The sequence below is a fragment of the Rhea americana genome, unplaced genomic scaffold (assembly GCF_003343005.1).
Source record: "Rhea americana isolate MKP2758 unplaced genomic scaffold, rheAme1 scaffold_92, whole genome shotgun sequence".
NCBI classification, from domain to species: Eukaryota; Metazoa; Chordata; class Aves; order Rheiformes; family Rheidae; genus Rhea; species Rhea americana.
The window spans coordinates 1,192,502-1,217,462 of record NW_028187111.1 but is presented as its reverse complement, the minus strand read 5'-3'; the positions used below and the strand labels follow the sequence as shown (position 1 = coordinate 1,217,462).

At 49.4% G+C, this 24,961-nt stretch overlaps 2 protein-coding genes across 8 annotated transcripts; one reads left to right on the top strand and one right to left on the bottom strand.

Annotated features, from left to right (window-relative positions):
* The first annotated feature begins 589 nt into the window (after positions 1-589).
* Positions 590-3,599, top strand: GAPDH (glyceraldehyde-3-phosphate dehydrogenase). Its single transcript, XM_085324586.1, has 10 exons — positions 590-715; positions 996-1,102; positions 1,180-1,270; positions 1,451-1,566; positions 1,682-1,763; positions 1,983-2,134; positions 2,245-2,323; positions 2,562-2,645; positions 2,790-2,887; positions 3,288-3,599. Exons 1-10 carry the CDS (start codon positions 713-715, stop codon positions 3,355-3,357), a joined length of 882 nt encoding a protein of 293 aa, XP_085180712.1. The 5' UTR covers positions 590-712; the 3' UTR covers positions 3,358-3,599.
* A 9,289-nt stretch (positions 3,600-12,888) lies between these two features.
* IFFO1 (intermediate filament family orphan 1) lies at positions 12,889-24,777 on the bottom strand. Of its 7 annotated transcripts, XR_014898183.1 has the most exons (10): positions 23,991-24,777; positions 18,477-18,537; positions 18,292-18,387; positions 17,803-17,943; positions 16,653-16,837; positions 15,526-15,646; positions 14,649-14,744; positions 14,327-14,457; positions 13,475-13,669; positions 12,889-13,269 (listed from the first exon to the last, which is right to left on the bottom strand). XR_014898183.1 is itself a non-coding variant. In XM_085324567.1 (9 exons), exons 1-9 carry the CDS (start codon positions 24,707-24,709, stop codon positions 13,567-13,569), a joined length of 1,653 nt encoding a protein of 550 aa, XP_085180693.1. In that variant the 5' UTR covers positions 24,710-24,777; the 3' UTR covers positions 12,889-13,566. The 7 variants fall into 7 exon arrangements, 6 of the variants coding, with proteins under 6 accessions (XP_085180693.1, XP_085180694.1, XP_085180695.1 ...); XM_085324567.1 differs by having other exon boundaries at positions 12,889-13,669; XM_085324568.1 differs by having other exon boundaries at positions 12,889-13,669; positions 14,649-14,741.
* Positions 24,778-24,961: the final 184 nt, after the last annotated feature.

Genomic DNA, 24,961 nt, shown 5'->3' with positions numbered 1-24,961 from the left:
ATCAACGGGTGAGTGTGGGGGGGGGCGGGGGGAAGGAAGGGGAGCGCGCGCGCGCGCGCGCGGGGGAGGCTCAAGGTGGCGCCAAGGACGCGCGCGTGGGCCGCCTCCATGGACACGGACGCGCGCGGGGCCGCGTGGGCGCCGAGCACCTTCGTGCCCCGGCGCGGCGGCGGCGGGGAGGGCGCGCTGCTGAGTCACTTCCCCCTTCCCCCCCGGCACAGCCGGCGTGAGTCACTGGCGCGGCGAGCGCCGCGACCTGCCGGCCCGGCCCGGGGCTCCCCGCGACCCGGCTGGCGGCTCCCCGCTGAATGGCTGCCGGGGGGGGGGATCGTGTGTCCCGGGGGAATGTGACCTTCTCCCACCGTGCTGAGGAGTAACCAGATCCCGCAGTAAATTTAGTGCCTGACCTTTCCTGCGCGGCTGCCCCAAGCAGGGGTCGCTCTTAATCTTTAACTGCGGCTCCTTAGCCTTTGGACGCAGCYGATGGGCTTCCTTCTGCCCCTCTGGGCAGGCAGCAGCCGATGTCCCAGAGGGAAGCAAGGAGGTTTTATGCCCTGCAGTGCCCAGCCAGGYAGCCTCCTCACTACTTCTCTTTATCTGTACATCTCTCCCCAGATTTGGCCGTATTGGCCGCCTGGTCACCAGGGCTGCYATCCTCTCTGGCAAAGTTCAAGTGGTGGCCATCAATGATCCCTTCATTGATCTGAATTACATGGTGAGTTTCCTCATGGTRTCTCCTCCAGGTCTTCTATGCACCTTGCCTCTCAGTGGGGCAGCAGATTCCCTTAGCTCTCTCCTAGCAATTCCCTGTGGATGCTGGCTGTGGGTGGAATGAGAGATATAAAGCATAGAGATATGGGCCCTGGCAGATCTGGCAGAGCAGCWGTTGAACAAGCTCACTGGAGAAGACAGGGAGCTGTGATTGCACTGTGGTCAAGCAAGTAGTAGGGAGATTGTAGCTAGGATACCTAATCTCTTCCCCCCCTTCTCACTAGGTTTACATGTTCAAATATGATTCTACTCATGGTCATTTCCGGGGCACTGTCAAGGCTGAGAATGGGAAACTTGTGATTAATGGGAATGCCATCACTATCTTCCAGGAGTAAGTATGCCTCTTSTCCCTTGGGAGAGTGAAAGCAGGTGTGTCTCAGCAGCTCTTACAGTTTTGTCCTTCCTCAGRCGTGACCCCAGTAACATCAAGTGGGGAGAAGCTGGTGCTGAATATGTTGTGGAGTCCACCGGTGTCTTCACCACCACAGAGAAGGCTAGTGTAAGTAGGTCACAACAGCATGCAGGAAAAGGATACTTGCTGCTTCTGCCTGTGGGGCACATCACCATGTGTTTTTTGGGGGCATGGAAGACATGTGGCTGGGAGGGTGTCTGAAGAAGTATCGTATTCCCCAAGCTGTTGGGGTATTCTGGGTTAGTTAATCTCCTTYTCTTCTTCCAGGCTCACCTGAAGGGTGGCGCTAAGCGTGTTATCATCTCTGCTCCCTCAGCTGATGCTCCCATGTTTGTGATGGGTGTCAACCATGAAAAGTATGACAAGTCTCTGAAAATTGTCAGGTAAGGAGAGAGGAGGATACTCTGTGGTTTGGAACTTTCATCAGCTGCATGGGGTCTAATCTTCCTTGTGTAGACGTGTTGCTTCTGGTTGATATGTGCCTTTTTTCCCCCTCAGCAATGCATCTTGCACCACCAACTGTCTGGCGCCCTTGGCCAAGGTCATCCATGACAACTTTGGCATTGTGGAGGGTCTTATGGTAGGTCTGGAGCCTGCTGCTCAGAAGGATGTCTAATCCCCAGGTCTGCTCACGAGAAGAGTAGTATTTGTTCACAGGCTTTGCGTTTTGAGGGATATTAGCTCTCACAGTARAGAGAGGTGTCCTCCCAGCATTGGGATGGGGAGGTGGTGTTTGGGATTTTTTTTTTTTTCCCAGATAGTATTGGCTATATTCTTATCTGTGCTCTCTTTCTCCAAGACCACTGTCCATGCCATCACAGCCACACAGAAGACAGTGGATGGCCCCTCTGGGAAGATGTGGAGAGATGGCAGAGGTGCTGCCCAGAACATTATCCCAGCATCCACTGGAGCTGCTAAAGCTGTGGGAAAGGTCATCCCTGAGCTCAATGGGTGAGTGTCACCCCTTCTTGGGTATCAGGAGATAGCTGGTTCTGACCCATTCCTAGCAGAATGGAGGGCTGGCAGAGAGGTGCTAACTGTTYTGATTTTTAATCTCATAGGAAACTTACTGGAATGGCTTTCCGTGTGCCAACTCCAAATGTCTCTGTAGTGGACCTGACCTGCCGCCTGGAAAAACCAGTAAGTGTTGTGGAGCACTAGCAACCTCCAAAATTGCCCTGTTTTCTCTGAATTCCTCTTATCTGGCATTGCCCCCTGCCATGTCTCCCTCTTCCCTAGGAAGATTTGGTCTTAATAGAAAGAATAGCACCTGCTGTGCTGCTCCCARTATCTGGACTGTAGCTCCCATTTCCCTAGCACAGCTGATACATATTTGTGTGAATTGGGATSTGATCCTCTTAACTTTCTCTATTTTTAGGCCAAGTATGATGACATTAAAAGGGTAGTGAAGGCTGCTGCTGATGGGCCCTTGAAGGGCATCCTGGCATACACAGAGGACCAGGTAAATGGCTTTCAATCTCAGCCTGTGATTGGTAGCACCCATCTTTCTGTTGGGAGCTGCCTTGCTGGGATTCTGTTTATGGCACTCCTGGGTTAGGCTGTTATCATCTGTGAGGTAGAAGACTGAGTTACAATCTCCTTCCAGGTTGTCTCCTGCGACTTCAATGGTGATAGCCATTCCTCCACCTTTGATGCGGGTGCTGGCATTGCACTGAATGATCATTTTGTGAAGCTGGTTTCCTGGTATGTGCAGCTGGGGGTGTGTGGAAGGGAACACTTGATCTTTTGGTGGGATGGTAGGAGCTGCCAGTTATGTTGAAGATTGTGGGGGGGAGGGTTATTGTCTTGTGTCCACCACCAGCTGGCATTGCATGCTGAGATACGCTGCTGCTGAGTAGGATGGTTCCAACACCTMATGTCTCTATAGTGAGATCGGTTCATATCTGAAAGAATTGCAGCCTTTTTCTTCCCTTATGGGAGAGTAAATAGAATGCTGCTTGTTTTTCTTCTTGGGGGTAGATGAGATGGGAAGCCTTCTGCTTCCCTTTTCTAGGCTGAGGTGGAGAAACAGTATTCCTATGTAGGAAGGTTGATGCAAGAAAGGTTAGTCCTGACAGCTCAACTCTYGTGTTTCTGCCTCCAGGTATGACAATGAGTATGGATACAGCAACCGTGTTGTGGACTTGATGGTCCACATGGCATCCAAGGAGTGAGCCACAAATACAAGACCCACCCCCGCCCCTGCTGCCTGGAGAAGCAGGACTCTCCTGTGCTAGAGACCCTGCCCTTTTCACCACCACTTAGCTCTGCAGCCTGCAGTGAGAGGCCAGTTCTGTTCCCTTCTGCCTCCCCCACTCCTCCAACTTGCCCCTGAGCCTGGGGGAGATGGTGAGGCTGATAGAAACTGATCTGTTTCTGTACCACCTTACATCAATAAAGTGATCACCATCTGAAACACCTTGTCTGTCTGTCAATGTGAAAATAGGGGAATGGGGGGGGAGTCAGCAAATGTTGTGTGCCTGCTTTAAGATGGGCCCTACCAACCTGGCTCCAACTGTTGGACCAGCTACTCCATAGCATTAGAGCATTGCTTAGTGTGTGCTGATGGCATCCTAAAACTGAAAACCCAGGCAGCACAGGCTTGGAGAATGCCACAAGAAATGTTTGGGACAACTTTGGTCATGCGTARGCATGGAGCAGTCATGGAATACAGTCACCAGATCTTGTAAGCGTCTGGCTGCACTGAGTCCAGGGCTGCAGGAAATGGAGCTGCGATATGTAGACTAGTGCTTGCTGTAAATGGTGAGACTCCTGCCCTTGAGCCAAAGTAAGGTGTAGTGCAGAGGGCTGCTGAGTGGAAGGCAGCTCTGCTCTTCTGTGCATCACCTGGTTTTGCAGGCTTGTTGCTGCTTGTCTGGAGCATGAAGAAGGAAGTGCTGAGCAGTTAACTTTGATTTGGCAAAGTGGCACAAAAGCTAGGAACTGATTTTMTTTTTCCTCCCTTAATACTAGAAATGCCTTACAGTGGAAGAGGTGAATTTTTCATTTACTTTTACATAGTTTATTTTAAACTGAACTGTCCTGAAAGAAGTAGCTATTTTGGGGCATGTCTGAGGCCTCTGCTACCAAGCAGTGGTTAGAATAAAGCACAGCCCTGCCTGTGCGGAAAGAGGGGCAGCTGCAGTGCAGCTGCTGAGTTGCAAATCTCTTGCAAGCAAGTGCCAGTCCTCTACCAGTGAGTGCATTATCTCCTGCTGCAAGCTGTCAGCAGAGATGGACAGGAGCCTGGCCTTCCCTGACCCACATACAATAGGGTGTATAAGCAAATGCATGACTAACACAATTGTGCTGGTTCTCTTTTAAAAGTTCAATTTCCAAGGGCTGTGAGCCATATCAGAGGCAATGTACTGCTCTCCCTACCCTGGGAGGTTTTTGGACCCCAGCTGGTACAGTCCCTCATCTGGAGCAAGGACTTGGAGTCTCTCCCAGGATCAAGATGAATGTTACAATTATTCAACATACAGTATCCAGGAGCAGCTTATCTGATATGGTGTAAGTGTGTAAAAATTATGTTTGTTGGGCCAGAAGGCAATATTGTTTTGCTTGGAGCATACCCTTAAGATGAAAAAAAAGAGAGAGAAGAAAAGAAAGCTGAATAACCTGCCTCAGGAGGTATGGTATGAGCTGGGACTCCAGGCAGCCTCTAGGTAAAATACAAGGTTATTTTGAACTGTATATTCTGGTTTTAAAGGAGGACCATTTCAAAGATTCACTTTTTTCATCCAAGCAGCCTTGCCTTTTCCTGAGTGAGATAAGGCTCCCTGAAAATTCACCTAGAGTAACTCATGTTATTTATTAGGAATAATTCCTGTCTGACTTGAGCTCAGATTGCTGAGGCAGTAAGTGCAAATCAGCAAGCCTCTGGTATCAGGGGTTGAGGGAACACAAGGGCCACCTTGCAGAACAACAACTGCAGTGAATGGCTCAAATAGAATGGTTTACTGCATTTTCATTAAAATACTGTTTTACCCACTTTACGTTCCTGCCTGACATTCCTGAAAAAAAAATGATACAGGCAGCTAGGTAATCCTAGAATTTAAAACATGGTTGCTCTGGTGTGGAAGTGRTGAGTAAGAAATTGGCCAAGTCACACAGTCCTCAGCCTGCCTGCGGGGCTTGGTTTGTGCAGCTCTTCCCCTAAATCCTGATTTTGCAGCCAGGCGGGCGCTTGTGCCTGCAGATGGCACCACAGGAAGGCCCCGCTGGCCAGACGGAAAAGCTAGCGCAGGTCCACTGCAGTTACTACTCCCGTCGCCCTCTCCAGGAACTGCGCATCTGGCCTTGAGAAAGAAGCCATGGCTGCAGATGGCGTGGAGCTAAAGATGGGCTCTCTGCTGCTGAGGCTGTGCCTCCGCCCAGGCAAGAGTTTTCACCTAAGCGGAGGAGCTTTAGCTTTCTTCCTAGAAATATTTCCTAGACAACTCCTGAAACGATTAGTCAGAGAAGGCAGGAACTTGGCTAGACGCAAAGGGGTTCTCGCTTAGCAAAGGCGCCGTGAGTGATTGTGCCGCGACCCGGCTCTAAGAACAGCCGCGGTAAGGCAGAAACCACCTCTGTTCACCTCCTTGCCGAACAACAGCAAAGAGAATTTAGAGAAAGAAACGGCCTCTGGCCAAAGGGACGTCATCTCCGCCAGGCAGCCAACCATTTTGAGGAGTGGGAAATCGCCCTTTTCGCTTTCTTCAAAAAAAAAAAAAAAAAAGGAAATTCAAATGAAGGTGCAGTACGGTGATTAGCAGTGGTGGTACAAGCAAGACAATCTCCTTTCATGGCCACTAACCGCTTAGAAAATTCAGTTAGTTCTTCACTGGCATTTGCACTGCTACTTTCACGGCTACGTTTGTGCCCAAGAAATGGCAATAGCGTTGTCCTCAGGCCACCACCACCTCAAAAAAAGTCAGTGGGGAAACGTCAGCCTTCACCAAAACAGTTTGTAGTGAAGATCAGTTTGAGCAGACGTAGAAACTAATGTTGCTCAAAAAAGAAAAAAAAAAATCACACTAAAATGTAATGAAACAGCGAACGCGTAAGCACAGTCGCCAAATATACTCCATTCATTTCTAAAGTGAATTAGTCTGTGAGCAGATCAGCCCACGAGCCCTGTGTGAGGAAGAGGAGCTGAGGTCTTGCATCTCCGAGGCAATGAGCATATTGAGCTCGGTAGGCGTCAGTCACCAAACACACGTGCACCACTTGCAGTCGGCGTGCGCAAGCGCGGCTAGGCGCGTGCTCGGTACTTGCAGAAAGCGGGCGTCTTGCCAAAACCAAGCCACGCGCAAACAAAAAAAACCCCACTAATTTGTTGCTTTTACCCATTGTGACCTGAATGTAATTTCTTATTATAGTACCGCTAACTTACCTCCTGATATTATCTTACTATATAAAAGTATCATCATCTTACCTTTTTATAGCACGTGAAGAAATTATTTTCAATTAAATGTATGAGACTGCATCTCCTAGAAGAAACAACAGTAATGTGTTATGCTTTACTGCATAAGATTTGAAAAAGATATACTGCAAAGAGCAGAAGTTGTAGCCAAATGCAAATAGTGGAAAAACACATAAATTCCAAAAAATTAAATTTAAGATCCTAAAAAGGTAGATTGTTAAAAAAAAAATTGTGATAAATAAATGGAGGTAGTATTAAAACTTGTTTGTTGTTTTTTTTTTTTTTCCAAATGCATCTAGGATGGGAAAGCTGCCGGTGTCCAAAGACCCATAAGAGTGGGAGTGATGAGAGTACCTAAGGTCATGGTGAATATTTGGTGGTCGGAGGAGCTTAGGGGTGTTCCCAGACAAGTGTCTTTGGAGAAAGTGCAACTAAGATGCCATTGCAAACCAAAGTGTCAGGACTTTAGACCAGCTCAGTAAAATGAAGAGCAGCAAAGTGTCAGTACTGAGTGCCATTTGCTCAGCTCTCTCAGGGAGGAGACCGATGAACAGTTGTTAGTTGTGTTGGAAGCAAATTATCACTTAAATCAGCCCTGATATGGCGGGAGTGGAAAATTAATTATAGGTACAGTGACTATTTTTAAAAGATCCTTGAGGGGCCAGAAACTACAGGAAAAATACAATCACTGCCTCTGGCAACTAAGTCGAAATGAAAAAAAAAAATCAAGAAAAACATTAGTCAGCACCTGATTAACCATGAATCAGTGGGGAAGTATCAGTTGTCAATATAGGAAGAAATCTGACCTGCTTGAATCCATCGGTTTTATTCAATACCTCCAGAGCAGATGATTGGAGAGTGGGTGGCAAAGTTTGTGATAAGCAAAATAAGGCAGGCCAGTCAACACTGAATCAGCCYGTGAAAAGCTGCAGAAGGCTTTTGTGACCAGATTATTAAAGTGTCAGCTGAAATTCAAGGTTGAGAAATGAAAAGTAATACACGTAGGGGGAACAACTCTTACTTTGTAAGTAAGTCCCAAAACCTTCCAGTAACTTTCTGCCCAGCTCTCGACCAAACTGGTCAGCAACTTTTGTTGGCCTGTTCCAATTTTTGGACTGGGAAAAAAAAATTAGTTTGTAATTTCCAGTTTCTTGGTTACTGAGTTGTTTCCAAGTGTAGGCACCGAACCTACAGCACATACTAAAATCTCATTGCGTGCACATGGCCTCCAGCCACCCCACTTCCTCAGACTTGCTCTTTCCCAGCCTGAGCAAATAGCCATTTAGCTAATCCTTCTGGAGTGACTTTTTAGGCCTTGGGCAAGTCTTCTCACTCTCCTTTTTGGCAGGGAGGAGCGAAGGAGGGGAGCAAAAGAGATGAAACTCTTCACTTTCAAGGCATTTTCCTCTAGCTTAGAATCAGGTTTAGGATTCTTTGCTTCAGCTACTCCAAAATGGGACGCAAAGTGAGACAAATCTTAGCAGCGTCAAATGGGAATAAAATATGTTTAATGCTATCACAAGCTTCAATGTCTGGCCAAGGACTCGCGCAAAGCTGCTTACAAGGCCCAGTCCCTAAGCCTTTCTAGAGTGCCTGCTGTTGTCCCAGATATGGTGAGCTGCTGTAGAGGAAGGCTCAACATTTCTTGTTCTTAGATGTATCTACGCATAGCTTAAATATGGGCTATACATTTATATAGCTATTAAGCCTGTATTTTGGCTCTGTTTAAAAATCTATTATATTTTAATGCCTCTTGGGATGCTGACTATGACACCCCTTTTGAGACTATTGCTTCTCAAAAATGGTATCAGGTTTGTCTGTCAGCATCAAAAATGGTAGCACGTAGATCTGTCAACTCTCATCTCTCCATAAATTTATGCAGACTTTCCATTCCTTTCTGATTTCCAATCCCTAAACACACACACGCACACATGCGCAACAGCACGTACACACAGAGGTTTCTCATTGATTTTTGTACATGTGCTGTCAGGCTAATCACTTAGGTCACTTGGTTCACCTAGTCTTCTTTAAACGAGTCTTTTCCCAGTTCGTTTAAAAATTGACATCAGCAAACCAGAGATTTCAGCATCACTAAAGCTGGAGTGCTTTGCAAAATACTGTTTGCAAGAATGCAGCTGCAACACTCTGCTTTTTTCCAGAATTGCTTACTCCATCTCCTGAAGCAGCCTGAGGCTTTGTGTGACACCTTCTTTATGGCTATGGCCTTCTATGCAACCTCTGTGCATTCAACTGTTCTAGACCTCTGTGTGCCAGTCAGCTGTGCCTGGAAATGTAAAAAATGTTTATCCTGAGCGGATCTTGTCAAAAAGAACCTCTTTAATTACTAATGGCCTGGAAAGTGCTTCATCATTCTCCTGTGACCATATTCTGCTCTTTCCAAATACAGAACAGACATGGCTGGTGAACACTTCTTTTTGCTTCAGATCATTTTTTTTTTAAGTCCCAATCAAGATAAAGACTTACTTATATTACTGCTACGATTAATTTTTCTTTAATAGAATTAAAACAACTTGTTAGGGTCCTTAGACATCCAACTATGGGTATTTTTTTTCTTGAGGTCTTCAGCTACTCATATCATCTTTTTATACAGCTCAATTATTTTGTTAACCCTATATTCTTCTGCCCTCTCATATTCTTTGTAGTTATTATAGTGTCAAGGTTTATTTCTATTATCAATTATTCCCAAGTACTATTGTAAGAAAGATGGTCACTAACCCAAGAAGTGTTTTACCTTCTCCTGAGTATTAAATCAGAGCTTTTTGGATAACTGAAAACTCTCTCTTTTTCAAGGATCTCCCCTTAATCATACTTTTCTAATAGTTCTTATGATCAATTTCTCAATTTCCCTGTAAGAAAGGACTATATAATATCACCCAGTTCTCTATTACAGTATTTTTTGTCCTCAGTGCTGTCTTATTTGTTTTTAAATCAGTCTCTTTGAAGACTCAAGCATATAAACTATCATCAGGCTGGATTTTATTCATTTTGAATATTATCTCAGTTCATTCCTCATCTTTAAGCAACCATCAATTCTAACTCAATCTTCACTTGTTGTAAGGACATCTAAAATCATTGCTTTATGTGAGCATGCCATCATTTCTACCTAGCTTGCTGAGAAACTCTCCATTGCATTGCATCTCCTTCGGGCTCCCCAGCCAGAGTCTCCCATGACAACATAATTTCCCATTTCACCCAAAGCATAGAGGTACTTAAGAAATCAATGATTGCTTTTTTGCTTGGCGATTCAGGAGTATATAAGAGACTCTTAAATGCTTTGACCAGCACATGCATGACATCCTCTTATTCTACTGCTAATTGTAAGGGAATGTGATTTTTAGCATGGCTTGCAACCCCCAATCCACAGTTGCTCTTGACTATTCTACCTTAATAAGTGGATTAGACTAGTAAGCTAACAATTCTATGAAGTGACTGGTGAATTTTAAAAATGTCAATTTACCAGATTTCTTCCTATCCTGAAAATTTCTACTTCATTTCACATGTTGCCAAGACGCATAGTTTTCTGTGGATGCTGAAAATGTTGCCTTTTCCCATATGTTGTGACACTGTTTCAGTTTGGTCATGATGTCACTTACCAGTTTCTTGAGCTCCTTTTCCATAGTGTTAACTTACTATCTTACCAACCCCTGTAACTTCTTTCTAAGCTCTGAAATCTATCCACTCACAACCAGAATATCTACACCATCTTCTCCTTGTTCAACTGTCTCAAGGAAAAGTGGCCCAATCATTTATAAAATCCCAGTCTGAAACAGTTCCTACAATCTCTTATATCCTTCAGAAGACTTTCAAGAGTGACTAGACTTCTCTAAAATTGTCTATAGTCCAGGACGGTTCTCTATTCTACCTTACCATTGCTGCTTCTTAAGCAGGTGCTGGTAAGAGCAGTCATGGACAAAGGATGAAGTCAGGGAGATGAGATGCAGCATGGTGCTGTACAGTTTCTAGATATTACAGTACAGAGCAGAATTCGTGCTGGAGAACTGCAGGCTGGATACTCCCCAAAGAAAGGAGAGGAGCCCCCAGGGAAGAGTTAAATAAATGGACGGTCCACTTCTCCTCATATCCAGCATCAAGGATATAGAGTTACCATTGAGGTAACATGTCTAGACAGACAGATGCAGAAGAGATGGTCTGGCTAACAGTGAAGGCCTGGGGCTGTGCTTCCCATGCTGAGGAAACGCTGAGGCTAAGAACCAGTGTTGCAAGTCCTGCCAGTGGGATCTCATGAGCTTTCACACTGGCAGGAGGGCAAAGGCTACTACTGGTGATACAGTTCACCAAAAAATAGCATCTTACACACTTTTGTAGGGAAGATCTCACTTCCATTGAAGATAAAAGTCTGACAGTGGTGTGACACTTAGGCCCCCATGTGTTCTGCTACAGAGAGGTCTGACAGTAACAGATGCTCCTCTAGGCAAAAATTTCTAGAGGCAGAAAAGCTGGTCCTTCTTTGCTTGATGCTTGAAATCTATTAGGATACCCACAGGACTGTCGAGGATGTATCTTCAAGGACAAGTCATAGGCCAAGATATGCATGTCATGGATTACGCACAGAGAAGCCAGACTTCGTGATCCAGGCAATCTCAGAGATCTCTGCATCAGAAAAAGGGCAGGAAAAGATGCAAAGAAAAGTACGGGAAAGGGAATTTGCATGCACCAAAGAGCCTCTGGGCAGGATATAAAATGATCCAACAGCTAGTGTGTGTAAGGGATGGACTTTCAAAAGAAAAAGCTTGGGCACAGATTAATGTATTTCCTCTGGGTCTTTTTTCCTTCCCTTCCGAAAAGATATATTAAAAAAAAAAAAAGGGGGGAGGGGGAGAGAAAATAACCAAAACCAATTAGGGAAGGTGAAATGGAAGAGAGGCTGCAGTTAGAGCAAATGCCCTGTCTCCTGGCAGGCAGCTGAGGCGGACCAGGGCCCGAGGAACACACCGCCTATCTGTCTGAACAACAGCATGTTATGAGGGCACAGTGGGAACACACCTCCACTGCTGTTAAATACTTTTCCAGTTTCCTGATGAAGGTAAATGTAGCACCCAAAAGCTGGATCCCAGTAAGAGCAGACTAGCACTTTCCCCATACTATCAGCAGTGCCCCAGTTGTACTCTGGCCTGGAGGTTTACCCAGCTACTAACTTGTCTTGTTATGTGTACAGCTTGACTCCCCCAGACGTGCAAAATTTTAGACATGCAAAACACTCACAACCCAAGTGTATGCCAGCAATAGTTACACAAGCCAAAGTTATGGAGCTATCTATGGAGACAGATAACATGAGTGAGGTGGAGGGAATACAATCTACCTCACCTAATCTTACAGAGGATCTGAACTCCCAGAGTCACTTCCATAGACACCACAAAAATCTACTGCAATTTACTTTATATTCCCTTCATGGCCTTTTCTAAGGAGCATTTCTCTCTGGAGCTGCAACTGCCTGTCTTATGCAGCCTGGCTCCACTGATCTGCAGACGACCGGGCAAAACACTACCTCTCAGCAAGCCATCAATTCTCACCTCCTATCCTAGAGGATTCAAATGTCACATCACTGGAGGAAGAGGTGTAAGGTCCAGGCGAGTAAATACCACAGGGGGTGCTAGAACAGGGGAATCTCCATCTGTGATTATGCCTGGGTTAGATATGGGGCTGAGGAAAGGTAAGAAGATGCTCTGGGACACTATGGTAAAGAGCTGATGCAGCAGAAAATACTAAGCTATTAGACAGGAAAGTTCCCAAGGCACAAGCCAGCTTCAGCTTTGTTTCCTCAGTAGAACTGTGATCAGCATTGCTCAGTCATTCCTTCCCTCCACCCTCATCATCAGCCCTCCTGCTAACCACTGATTTTGTGCAAAAGCTAATTTTTTTTAGAAAACAGGAATTGGGAGAAAGCTTGAGTGAGGACACACATTGGCTTGTGGCAAAGAGGCACAGATGCATCAAAAGCAAGTGCCATCAGCGTTGGTTTTGACAGAACAACTTGGTTCAGTTTTATTTTTAACATGGAGTTTGATCCATGCAGTATGAGTGTTACACACTGTCCTTGGAGGGTTTGTGATTCCGGAAATAGGGATTGCTTTGCCAACATTTTCCTGCCAGTCAGACCAGGCATATCTGAGGGACAGAAGCATCCCCGAGGGAGGCCCCAGCTGAAGCAAGCTTGGAACAGGGTCTGGTAGAGGAAGCCCATAGGAAATTTCTCCTCCTTCAAGTAGCCTGCTCCAGCACCTGCTGCAGCACAGTGAGAGGCCACACCCAGAGAAGCTGTAGAAAAGGTAATTGTCCCATTTAATGATCCCTCATTTCCTTCACACACACATACATGTGCGTCACACACGCACCACAAATGCGCAGCAAAGCAAAGTGCACGGTGAGCAGGACTCAGTCCCTGCCCTGGAGGAAGAGAGGCTCTTCGTACCTGGTGTGGCGCAGTGCAGGGACCACACGTGCTCAGAGAGCAGTAAGGATAGAGCGAGTCCAGGGCTCGGTCCAGTTGGCACCAGTATCGGGTCCAGTTTGCAGAGAAGTACAGCTCTGGTTCTGCTTCTGTGCGGCACAGGGTGGGCAAGAGGGGAGGGCGCAAGTCAAGTACACCAGGAAAGAGGCTGGAGGTGGTGGGCTTGGGAGGACCTTGGGACAATTCCTGGAGAAAGTGCTGTGATAAATGTGGAGCCTCCCTGCCTCAACCGCAGTTAAACCAAAGCGGGGAAACTAAAAGGAGGCTGGAAGATGAGGAGACCAGATAAGGGCCCTCAGGTCTATCCTGCTATTCCCATTTACAGGGCATCCTGTTGGAGGGATCTGTCAACCACCCCCAAATGGGGATGGCATGGGTGACAGAAGTTTACCAGAGGCTCCATGTCCCTCATAGTCTCTTCCAGGTATGGCTCAGACACCCCTTTGCCAGGAAGGGGGGCTGAAGGAACAGGTCCTCCCCTAATTATCTGATGGATGCATCACTTGGGGGATCACGATCAGACTCCTCACTCTCCTCATTCGGGGCTGATTCGCTGTTTGAGGCCGGGGTGAAGGCAGGAGACTTCCTGGAAAGAAGAATAAAGGGCTGTGGTCAAATCAGTGCTGAGAAGGGAAAGGGCCAAGCCTGCCCTCCAATTGGGGCACCAAGGTGAGAAGAGAATTTGAAATAACCCTAACACTCCCCTGGGGCTCGTGTGGGGCAGTGGGAATCCTTGGGTTCTGGAGATGGTCCCAGAAAGCACCAGCTGAACGAAGGACCATCCAGAGCATGAAACAGTGTTGGGGGAGACGCCAGAGAAGCCTGCCCAGAGCAGGATCCAGGCAAGTTATGTGAGGTTAGGGGTGAGTGAGAGTCCAGCACAGATGTGCCCAGCTGGAGCCACCCTGACTCCACACGGAGTGGCTGTGCATGGGTATCCATGAACATCCCTGCACAATGGCAGCTCCTCTCTCTGTCAGGGGTGTCAGGGTCTCTTTACATAGTCATCTGTCAAAAATGACCCTTGTGTGCAATTCACCTTCTGAAGACATGGCATCATGACCTAAGAGGGTGCTGGTCACTGAAATTCCAACCGCCCCGGATCTACGGATTGTCCTCTCCCCAAGTCACACGAGGACAGGGTAGGGAGTACTATTGAGTGCTGTCAGTTCCCAGTCACCACCACTCTTGCTCCAGTCCTTGCCCAGAGCACAGGTATCCTGGCCCTTCTGCTCAGGCTCACCTGTCCCCAGACTGAGTGATGAGCCGCCGGCAGGTCTCCATCTGTACATCCAAACCCCGCTTCATGCTGCACATTTCCATGTACTCATGCAGGTGCCGATTCATGTCATTCTTGGCTGTGGCCAATTCCAGCTGCATAAAAGAAGCAGTGCAGAGATAAGTACAGGGTGCAGTGCAGAGCAGGGGGCATGGCTAGATCCTAGGCTGCTACTTCCCATTATCAATTACCCGCTCTAGCAGTTTGTTTCTTCCTCTTCCAGGGACCCACTCCCTCATTTCCCACCCTTTTGTGTCATGTCCTCCCCACTTCCTCCTCCTCCCACCTCTATTTGGTCGATGGTTTCCTGATACTCCTTCTCACGGCTCTTGAACAATGACTCTGTGTCCTTGATCACCTTCTCCAGGCTGTCATCCTGCTGCTGGGGAGAGGAGACAGCATGTTTAGAAGCAGAGAGATGTCCGACAAGAGGATCCAAAAGAAAGAGAGAGAAGTTAGAAAAGAACAGGCAACATCAGGAAAAGAGGAGAAATAGAAGCAGTGTAGTCAGACAGAATGATAAATAAGGCAGGGCTCAGTCCCAGCAACTTAGGGTAAAGAGATCTGAGGCTTACTACCTTAGGCAGCGAGCACTTCAGCACAGAAAAAGCTCAGCAATGCACAGAGGTACCAGAGAGTGCAGTAGATGCACAGACCAAGTTCAAACACAACACATCCCCAGTGGACTGCTAGGGTCAAAAGACACGAAACAGCAAGGGCTTTGGCAAGATTTTGAGACCTGAGCTTGGGCTGAGCAGAACATGTTGCTGCCCTGCTTGAAAAGTGGAAAGTTGGGCTGGAAAGACCAACAGGGGCTTGCTAGAGTCCAGAGCAATCAGAGGCAGTCCCACTTCTCAAGGGGCTGCAGCTGGGAAAGGCACCTCTTCCCTGGTGTGCAGACCATGCCTTTAGCATGTCTTTCAGACTAGAGGCCTCTGCTCTTTGTAACAGTGAGAAGTGAGGGCCTTCATAAGGATGGGGTGATACACTCAAGTGAAGGAGTGAAGGGGAAAGTACCTGTACAGGCCTCTAAGGGATGGAAGGGCTGAAGTTTGGTTTTTGAACAAGTATCTCTCCTGGCTTGAGCAGCATCAAGTTTCTCTCCCAGAGAGAAAGTGCAAGCCCACGCCTGAATCTGACAGAGAACCTGACACTACTGTTACCTCCCCCTGCACCTCTGCAGCTGCAATAGCATATCCCGAGAAATCCTCCCAGAGAAGCAGCGTTTCTTCCGTCTCCTCCCAGGTAAGACTGTCACAGTCATCTTCAAAGTCATATTCCCTCCTAGAGACAAGGAAAGAGCATCTCACCATTGAGCAGAAAATTTCTAGCAGCGAGAACAGTAAGAGGCAGAGGGCTGGATGCTGGCTGTGCCCACTCCACAGGCTTTGCCCCTGCTTGCAGGCAGTGCTGTAACTATTGGAGCTCCTGGTCTGGGTGAGGTCAGGTCTGCCCAGACCTCACAGTTGATCGGGAAGGGATTGACTTTATGATCAGGAGCCCCAACAAATGCAGGTGATGACTCATAAAACCTGGGAATGCTGGTAATAGGAAGGATGTAGAGGGGATATGCTGCTACTCAGCATGCCACACATTGCTCCAAAAGGGCACTGCTATGGAGACAAAGGCACAAGGGAAGCTGAAGCAGGCCCTATGGCAAAATATACCTTATGCTTGCTCCTCATGGGGAGGGGAGTAAGCTGAGAACGTCCTCCCACAGCACCTAGGCAGACCAGGAGTGCAAAGCAGAAGCAAGCTATAGGGTATAGCCAGATGCTGGACCAGTTCCCTACCCACAGTACAGGAGGGCTCCAATCCTGGCTTCCTGCAAGGTCAGACCTACTAGGGTACAGCTGCAGAACACAGGACTGCTCTGCAGCAGCAATTCCCATCTCAGCCTCTTCCAAAAACAGGAGCTGCAGACTGCTCCTGTTGCTTACCTCCCAAACCAGCAGCCTTGCAGCCTTCACATTCAGGGCGCACACGAGGAGCCTGATGTCCAGTGCGGCCAAGAAAGGCTGCTGCACCATGAGGACATGCACTATACATGGCCTATTCAGAAGTGCGGCAGGCCACTTTCCCTGGATGCGGCATAAAGCCACAGCCTGTGCCCACAGCCAGGTCGGCCACATGTTAGGCCAGGGAGCTGAGGCAGGGGGCTCAGCCCTGCACTGGGAGCAGGGGAGACAGGGGAGCAGCAGTCAATCTGTGCAACTGTCTTTCTCAACACAGGATAGCAAAGGTGTGAAGCTGCAGGGGGTGGGCCGGAGCAAGGCTGGGCCACACTCACAGCTGGTTAAGCATCCTCTGCATTTCCTCATTGATACTCATGGCTGTGGTCTCATCCTCCTCTTCCTCTTCAGGTTTTCGGGAGGCATCACTCTCTGAGAGTGAGGTGTCTTCATCACTGATCTGCTTCCGTTCCCGCTTCCGCCCCACCGAGGCTGGGACCTTAACGGGAGACAAGTGCAGAGACTACAGAAACGAGGCCGGGTCCGAGGTCAGGAGCAGGTAGTTGAGAGGAAATGGAGGGAAAAGGAATGGCAGAGGGACAGAAAGATAGGGAAAGAGAGATGGAAAGAAAGAAAGGAAGAAAGGAAGGAAGAAAATCGAGAGAGAAAGAGAGAGAGAAAGACGGGCTTATTATGATCAGGTTAAAGATGGTGCAAAGGCTAGCATATGGTTTTGGCATATTCTAAAATTAAAACAAAGCAACTGAAGATGGAATCTATGAATCTGATGAGAAAACAATGTGGTTTTATTGCAGAAGAACTCAAATCACCCACCACCCCGATTCAGAGACAGAGGCAAGTACAGCAAAAGAGACGGGAAAAAACAGACAGTCTAAAAAAAGTGAAATATGTCATTTTTACAGTCCAAACTTATTTTACAGAAAGTTTATAGTTTGTACACTTTCTCAACTGAATGAAACTAACCAGCTGCTTCTGTAGGGAAAAAAAAAGAGAGAGAGAGAAAGGCAGCAACATTCAGAAAGAGAAGAGAGACAGAGATAGAGAAGAGAGACAGAGACAGAAGATGACGGAGAGGGGAGGGGAAGGAGAGAGATGGAGTTAGAGACAGACACTCAAGCACCTTATCTCCCTCCTGCAAGTACATCCCTACCACTGTGGGGTCCCAGGGCCCAACACTACAGAAGAAAAAAAGGTTGAGGGGACTCTTGATGCCTGAAGCAACATTTGGAGCATCTGCCTCCTGTTTGTGCCCTTTTACCTGATGGTCCCAAAGCACAGCATCAAAGAGAGAGAAAGAGAGAGCGAGAGAGAGTGAGCGTGAGCAAGGGACTATGTGGAGCAAGGGTCAGGGTGACCAAGTGTCTCCCCTAGCAAGGGCATGTTGTTGTCTCAACCTTCTCCCTCCTTTGGGAACACTTTTCCCCAGAGACGACTGCCAAGTCTGGGCCAGCAGCAGGCACATCTCACCTGAAACATCTTGATCATGTCCTCACAGTTCCGCTGCTGTGCCACGTCACACAACTTGGCAGTGATGTCAATACGCCGGCAGATGTCCATGTCCACCTTCATGGCCTTCTCTTGGATCTTGGTGTCCAGCTCAGTGATGTTCTGAACCCAAAAGGACCCCCGTGGCACCACAGCAGTGGGACAAAGGAGGAGGAGGAGGATTAAGCAAGGCACATAGCAGACAGAGCTTTCATGTTCCTACCGGCAACAAAAGTCCCTATGCTCTGGGACTGTATTCACTTTCCCACTGAGCTCACTGCACCCAGGACCAACCCTGTCAAGCTACCTGCATGCTGGATGTGCCCTGTCAAGCAGCTTTGACCTAGCACAGCTCTATGCAGGCCCTCTCTCCTGTGAGTCTGCCACTGCTTTGAAGAAGTGCACAGTAGCCTGGTGTCCACCACTCTACTAGGCAACAACTGCCAGGATGGAGAGGGGTCAATGACTCACATTGCTCATCAGTCCCTTGAAGACAACAAGCTCTGCCTTGAGCTGCTCCACCTTCATAGCCAGTTCTTCTTGGCATGCTTCAGCCTCTTGGGCTTCCTGCCCCAGAGTAGAGGGAGATATGCCAGTCAGCATCAGCATGTGGCAGCTGCTGCGCAAGGAAAGGGTGGGGGGACAGGGCTACTCACCTCCTGCAGCTCAGCCACTCGATCCTGAAGCTGGACACGCACTGTGTACTCCTCTTCCCATCTAGGGAGACAAATGTGCTGGTCAAATCCTGCCTGCTTACATTGCTGGCTGCCAGAGAGGGTGAAGCGGCAACTGCAGGGTCCCTCCCTCACCCCAAAGCTATCCATGAGGAGGTGACACTGGCACAGGGGGTGGGCAGGAAGAATGCAAAGCTGTTTGCTTCCAAGCAGCTACAGCTGCCAAATACCCATCAGTTCTCCTGGCCGCAAACCCAGCCCCACAACGCTCTTCACTGACCTCACTTTGTGTGTGCCAGCTCTTCCCTGCTCCATGCCAGGGGGAGCTGGGGACACCAACCACAGGCTCTGCACAGCAGCTGCATCACGCTCTCTGCTGCACCAGAGCTCATCATTGGGATGACCCAGCCCACCAGCCTCTCTGCCCACCCTCCACCCCTGCTGGCCCTGGGTTACATTAGGTYGAGCTACCACATACAGTAACAGGCTTCTGGCTTTTCTGGACATGGCAGACTTGGACCAATCTGTTCAGAAGTGTGAAAACTAATCGAATACCAGGCCACATTATAGCATGAATAGTTGTGCTGTGCTTCAATAYAACGGGCTGCTGTCCTGACTAGACTAAAGTAATAGGCTTCCCTGCACCGGCCCACGCTGCCCTGACAGTGGTAAGTCTTCTCAGCTGTATTGCAGCATAACAGGTTGGATTAAAAAACCCTGTTTTGTCCTGCATGGAAGCATGATGGATTCTCCTATTTTATTCAAAGCTGCATCATGTTAGTCAGCCCACAGATAGATTGGACTGGATGGTGGGTGCTACATTAGGCTCTGTAGCTTTACAAAAGACTGTGCTAGGCTGAACTGAAAAAAGTGCCTGGCCTTCCTATACAAAGATACATTGCAAGGCAAAAGACTCCGTTATATTTTGGTGTCATGAGATCATCATCTTGGGCCACACTGCAGTGTTGGTCCAATGCATGTTTTGCTGGGAGCCCACCAGGCTGTGTTCCACGTACATTTGGCATTGTACATGCCAAATGACTGCATCACAGAAAGCAAATGGGTTGGCAAGTACTCCATGTCCACCACTCTACTGTGTGGTGCAGTACGGTGCAGGGTTGCTGTACTCTTACTCATCTTCTGGTTCTTCCGGGAAAGTGAAGTCTCTCTGGGAAAGCAACCAGAGTTGGGCCCTTCCCAGTGATGTCATCTCTCTTGTTTCTATTTAACACTTGCAAGAATTGATACAGTCACTGTAACCCCAGCTTTTGAATTTGTATAAGGACATCAAAAATCTCTGCACATCCTTATTTACAGCACGTTTGAAAATATATATCCTAAGATTTAGGAAACCAGAAAGCACATGAAAAGCTCTTATGTTTGTTATCTCAGGGTATCAAAACAACCTTATAGTTTGGGAGAGTCCTGATTTATAAATTTCTAGGCCCTTAAAGTTGGCAATGCTTCTTCTTATCCCCCCCCCAAACGAAAGTGCTCAGTCCTTGTACTGGTACTGGCTCCATCCCACAGCTACAGAAGGGCAGTCCCTTTGTGCAAAGAAAAAAAGATGAATGAGGAGGGAAGGAGAAAGTTAAAAGGTAGAATTTTCCTTATATGGGAACTGTTCAAACAAGGCCTCTGTCCCTGGGGAGAAAATGCATTCCACCATATAAAACATTTGCAGTATCTTTCCCTGTGTGAAACTTACTCTCTTTTCTGGTCTCTGCCTGTCTCTGTGAGCCCACAGCCCGGACTTACTGGGGAAGGAGATTGCACTGGCAAATCCTTGAAAGAATTAATTTCATGTTGACACTATGATGAGTACAAATTGGATAAATTCTGATTTAACCAGGCAGAAGGCACCAATGATTCTCACTGTAAACAACAAATCTGCACACCTATCCTTTACAAACCCTCTTGCTCTACTCCTGCCTGGCTCCTTTTCTCCCAGTCTGTTCTGCAATGCACCACTCCTAATAATAACCCGACTGCATCACTGCACCCACAGCCCAGAACAGCCGGGAGGCTCTGCCAGGTTGCTGCTGGCTGAAAGCGAGACTCCCTCGTATAACCCCAGCTCAGGCCTCCCTGCCCCTGCCCAGCAGAACACGCCCTGAAGTCCTGTCTCCTGGCCAAGGGGAGATGCACATCCTTACTGCACCACTACAATGCAGCAACCTGCCTGAATGCAGAAATATGAGGGGAAAATAGAGAACAACGGCAGGAGGTCCTCAGCACCAGACGGACCCAGCCACTTCCTTATCAGTTACAGGACAGCTCTCTCAAAGCTGGCAGCTTGACAAGACATGGTCTGGTCTCTACCACCTGCCCCCTCCCCTCCCAGGTATGCATCCTTCTGAAGAAGCTCAGGTAGCAAAATAACAGGATTTTTAAAGGTATGGGAGCTTAGTTGCAAACACTGGGCTGCCTTACTGCACCGCACAGTTACTGTACGTTGGTGCGACAGGATACTATACAGGTTGTTTGGTGCTTGAAGCTGTGCATGGTTGAACTAACTTTGAATTTACCCTTAATTTTCAACTCCCTGCAAACTGGTGCACTTTCTTGCAGGGCAATTAAAGCACACATATAACATAATGCTACTCATCCCCCATCCCTGTGCATACTTGCAGCATCCAAAGAAAAAAAAAAGCTATTTGGAAATGCAGCTGTAGCAGACAGACAAGAGGTCTGATGAACCTCTCAGACTCTCAGCCTTTGGGAGGTTTGCAGACCGCTCAAAGCCACCCTTTGCCCCCTCCAGACCACATACCCAGTCTCCTCCCTCAGTTCAGCCCTTCCCACGCCCGGCTCCTGCAAGCTGCTGTATCCCTTCTCATCCCTCCCCAGTGCTCTTGAACCCCCACTGAAAGCCTAGACTTTAACTTAAAGCACTGCACATCTGAAGAGCAGCTCCTCCTGCCACACCATTACGTGGGTGCAGGACCTTCCTCTGTGGCTATGTAGAGGCAGCATGCCCTACAATCCACAGGCTGCATCAGAAAGCAGCCTCACTGCCAAAGCCTCAGGGTAGAAGAACAGGAAATCCTGTGTTAACGGGATCCCTTCGCTCTGCTCCCATGCAGATGGCAAAGGGCTGCCTCGGGACGACAGGCCACGTTGTTCCGATAGTAAAGCAGAGCCTGGTGTGATAGGAAGGCCTCTGTTCCGGGGGAGCTTAGGAAGAGCTCAGGGTCTGCCCTCATCAAGGGAAGAGTATGGAAACGGGATCCTCCTATCACAGTCCCATATTTGGGACCGTAGGAGCTGTGGCCATGCCTTTCAGAAAGTTTCTGGTGTAGGAAAGGGTCTGGGGGTGGGGTCTGCTTTCTCCCCAGCTCCTGGCAACACAGTCTAAAAATAGGTTGCACCAAAAGCATTGGCCCACCAGCTTTCAGCAGTTCCCAGWGGCTCCTCCTGCCCTCACTCAGTGTCCCCACTCCCTCTGTTACCTTCCCCAACAGGCTTTGCCAAAAGTTGTTTCTGGAGCAGGATGAGTATGAAAAGCTCTCCTTGCTCCCAAAGCTTCAGTAGCACCAACAAACCAAACTTGCCTGTGATTCAGGCGTTGATTTGAGAGGGTAACTGTACACAGAGCCTCAGGAGAAGCAGGGTTTTCACCGCTCAGGAGAAAGGTCAGCATCCTCTTCCATCTTCCTTCAGCGCTCTACCATGCACTTGGCTTTCCACTTGAGCCAACCCTGCCCCAGGGAGGGGAAGCAGGAGAGTCATCTCCGCAGCCACACAGCTCCACAGATCCTCTCTAAAGGGCTCTGCAGTACCACTTCCACCAGCAAGGTCCAGTCCATTCCCCCACCACAAGGGCTACTTGTTTCCTCCTACAGCCCCCCCCCCACCATCTCATGCACTACAGCTTTTCTGTGGAAAAAAAAAAAAACAGTGTTCCTGCAGAAAATCCACTAATCTCTGCCACCGTCCACCTGCCTCCAGCTTCGAGCAGGTGAGACTTGAGCCCCCTATGCCAAAAATGTGGCTTCTGTTTCCAGCTCGTATAGCCCTGATATGGCACTAGCTCCCCACTATCTGATCTAAAAATACAAAGCAAGGAGAGTTGCCTACACCTGGAAAAGAGTCTGACTCCTTGCTTAAGGCTTAAAGGCCTTAAGCATACAAAAAAGGCAGTAGCAATCAGCAGGAGAAAAAAAACAGAAACAAAAAAACCCACAATGCCAACTTTTTTCCATATTCCTTCCCCCCCCCCCACTCCTTATTAAGTTCCTTTAGATCACCAGCCATTCCACAGGAAGGCTGGTCAGCCTTTCTTCTCTCGTAAAGACAAAAATATAAGATGTCATCCTAGATCCCAAACCTTGATTTTGGCACCAGACCCACAGCTCCAAAGCACCAGCCAGCAATACATTTCACGTGGATAAAATGCAATATTTTGCACCTGCAGCTACTTAATCATTTGTTTTTTTAACTGTTTCTAAAGCATCAGAAAGTGATTTTCTTTTTCAAACTCAGTCACTCAGAGTGGTAAGAAAACATTAATTGTATTGCCCTGCCTGATGCTCTCCCCGAGCCCCAACCAGCGATGTCAGCTTGCTGTCTGATCTCATCCTACGTGCAGATCTAAGAGTAGACTCTCAACTCAGCTTAAAACAGAAGCACTACATGCACAGTGCAAAAGCAGCAGCCACCCCATAGGAAAAAGAAAAAAGTAGCCAAGAGATTAGTTTCCATTCTCCTTCACCCTTCTCCCAAGCATGTGCCAAGCTGCAGCTATTTTGGGCAGGAGGAAGTACCCCCAGGAGCAGGCTGCTGCTGCATGGCTTGCCTGCCTCTGAAGCACCTGGTGTCAGGGCACTTGCCCAGAAGAGCCCAGGCAGTAGTTTCCAGGCTGTGAGAAAGAGCCAGGGAAAGAAAGGGTTTGGGGGCTCCAACAGCCCTGCAAAGGGGTTCCCCAGATCCAGAGGAACTTCTTCCTCCCGAGAGCCTAAGCCAAACCAGTGCGGTTCCTTCACTGCAGCATGCTCATCTTCCTCACTTCCTTTGGGCTGCTCTTCCTTCCCAAATGTTTTCAGATTTCCCTCCCTTTAAAGGACCAGCTCCTGGAGTCGTGCTATTTCTTCCAAATCTGACCTACTTGAAAAGGCAACTTCTAGTCCTCACACTGAGTTGAAAAGCTGGAAGAGATGAGATGGAACACTCTTGGGATGCCTAACAGCAGAAGGAAGGGGGGAGACCCAAACCAACAAGACTTTTCTGAGTCTCCATTTCACCTTTGAACTTCATCTCACATTTTCTGAACTCCTGGACAGCTGGGTGGCTTCCACGCTGCCCAAACGCATCTGCTGGTTCCTCYCACACTGGCACCCTCCTGGTCCTCAGGTGAATCCCTGCGGCCCTCCCACAGTCCCACAGATGGCTTCAACCCTCTCTTCCCTCCCCGCTGCCGCCACCCTGGGCTCCGCTCGCGGGACAGCGCTCGGCCTGGCCCCGGGCACCTTCCTGGCCCAGGCTACCCCTTCTCACCTGCGCTTGTACTCGTCGCGCTCCCTCTTCACCTTGGCCAGCACGTTGTATAGGGCCCGTATCTCGGGGGTGATGGTGTCTATCTGCACGCCCACCCCGTCGGGATGGATCCAGGAGACCCCTGGGCCCTGCACCAGGGTGGTCTCTGGCCCGGGCCCCAGCCGGCGGGCCTGGGAGAAGGACCAGATGGTGCCGGGCATGAAGCGGGAGGAGGCGGCAAAGGGGGGCGGCTGCGGGGACGGGACGAGGGGGGCGCCGGGGTGGCAGCCRGGGGAGCCCAGCAGCCTGGTGGGCCCGCAGAGCCCCCCGGGCCGGCTGCTRCCCAGCGCCAGCCCCAGGGGCCGGATAGGGCTGACGAAGCCGGTCTGCACGGCCTGGTCGCGGCGCGGCGCCCCGCGGGCGCGGGGGGCGCCCTCCTCCAGCGCCTGCTGCAGCTGCTTCTCCAGCTGCCGGTTGCGCCGCTCCAGCTCGTGCACCTTGGCTAGGAAGCAGCGGAACCGCAGGTTGAGGGTCTTGAGCACGTTGATGTTGGAGCCCAGGTCGTTGCGCAGGGCCATGGCGGCGGGCGGCGCGGCGAAGGGGGCGGCGGGCGGCGGCGGGGGAAGCCGCTCCGCCGCGAAGGGCTCGGCCGGGTGCTCGGCGGGCGCCGCCTCGGCTTCCAGCAGGCCCTGCTGCTCCTGCTGCAGGAGGAAGAGGTTGGGGCCGAATAACGGGTTCATGGCGGCGGCGGCGGCGGGCCGCGGCCAAGAGAGCCGACGCCGGCCGGGGCGGGGGGGCGGCGGCGCCAATCAGGGGCGGGCTGCGCCCGGCCGGCCCCGCCGCGGGGCTGCGGCTCCCGCTGGGGGGGGCGGGGCCGCGCGGCGCGGGGGAGGGGAGGGGGCGGCCGAGGCACCGCCCCGCCGCCGGTGCCCCCTCACAGCGGCTCGGGAGGAGGCGCCGCGGCGGAGGCCGCCCCTGCCTGTGCCCTCGCG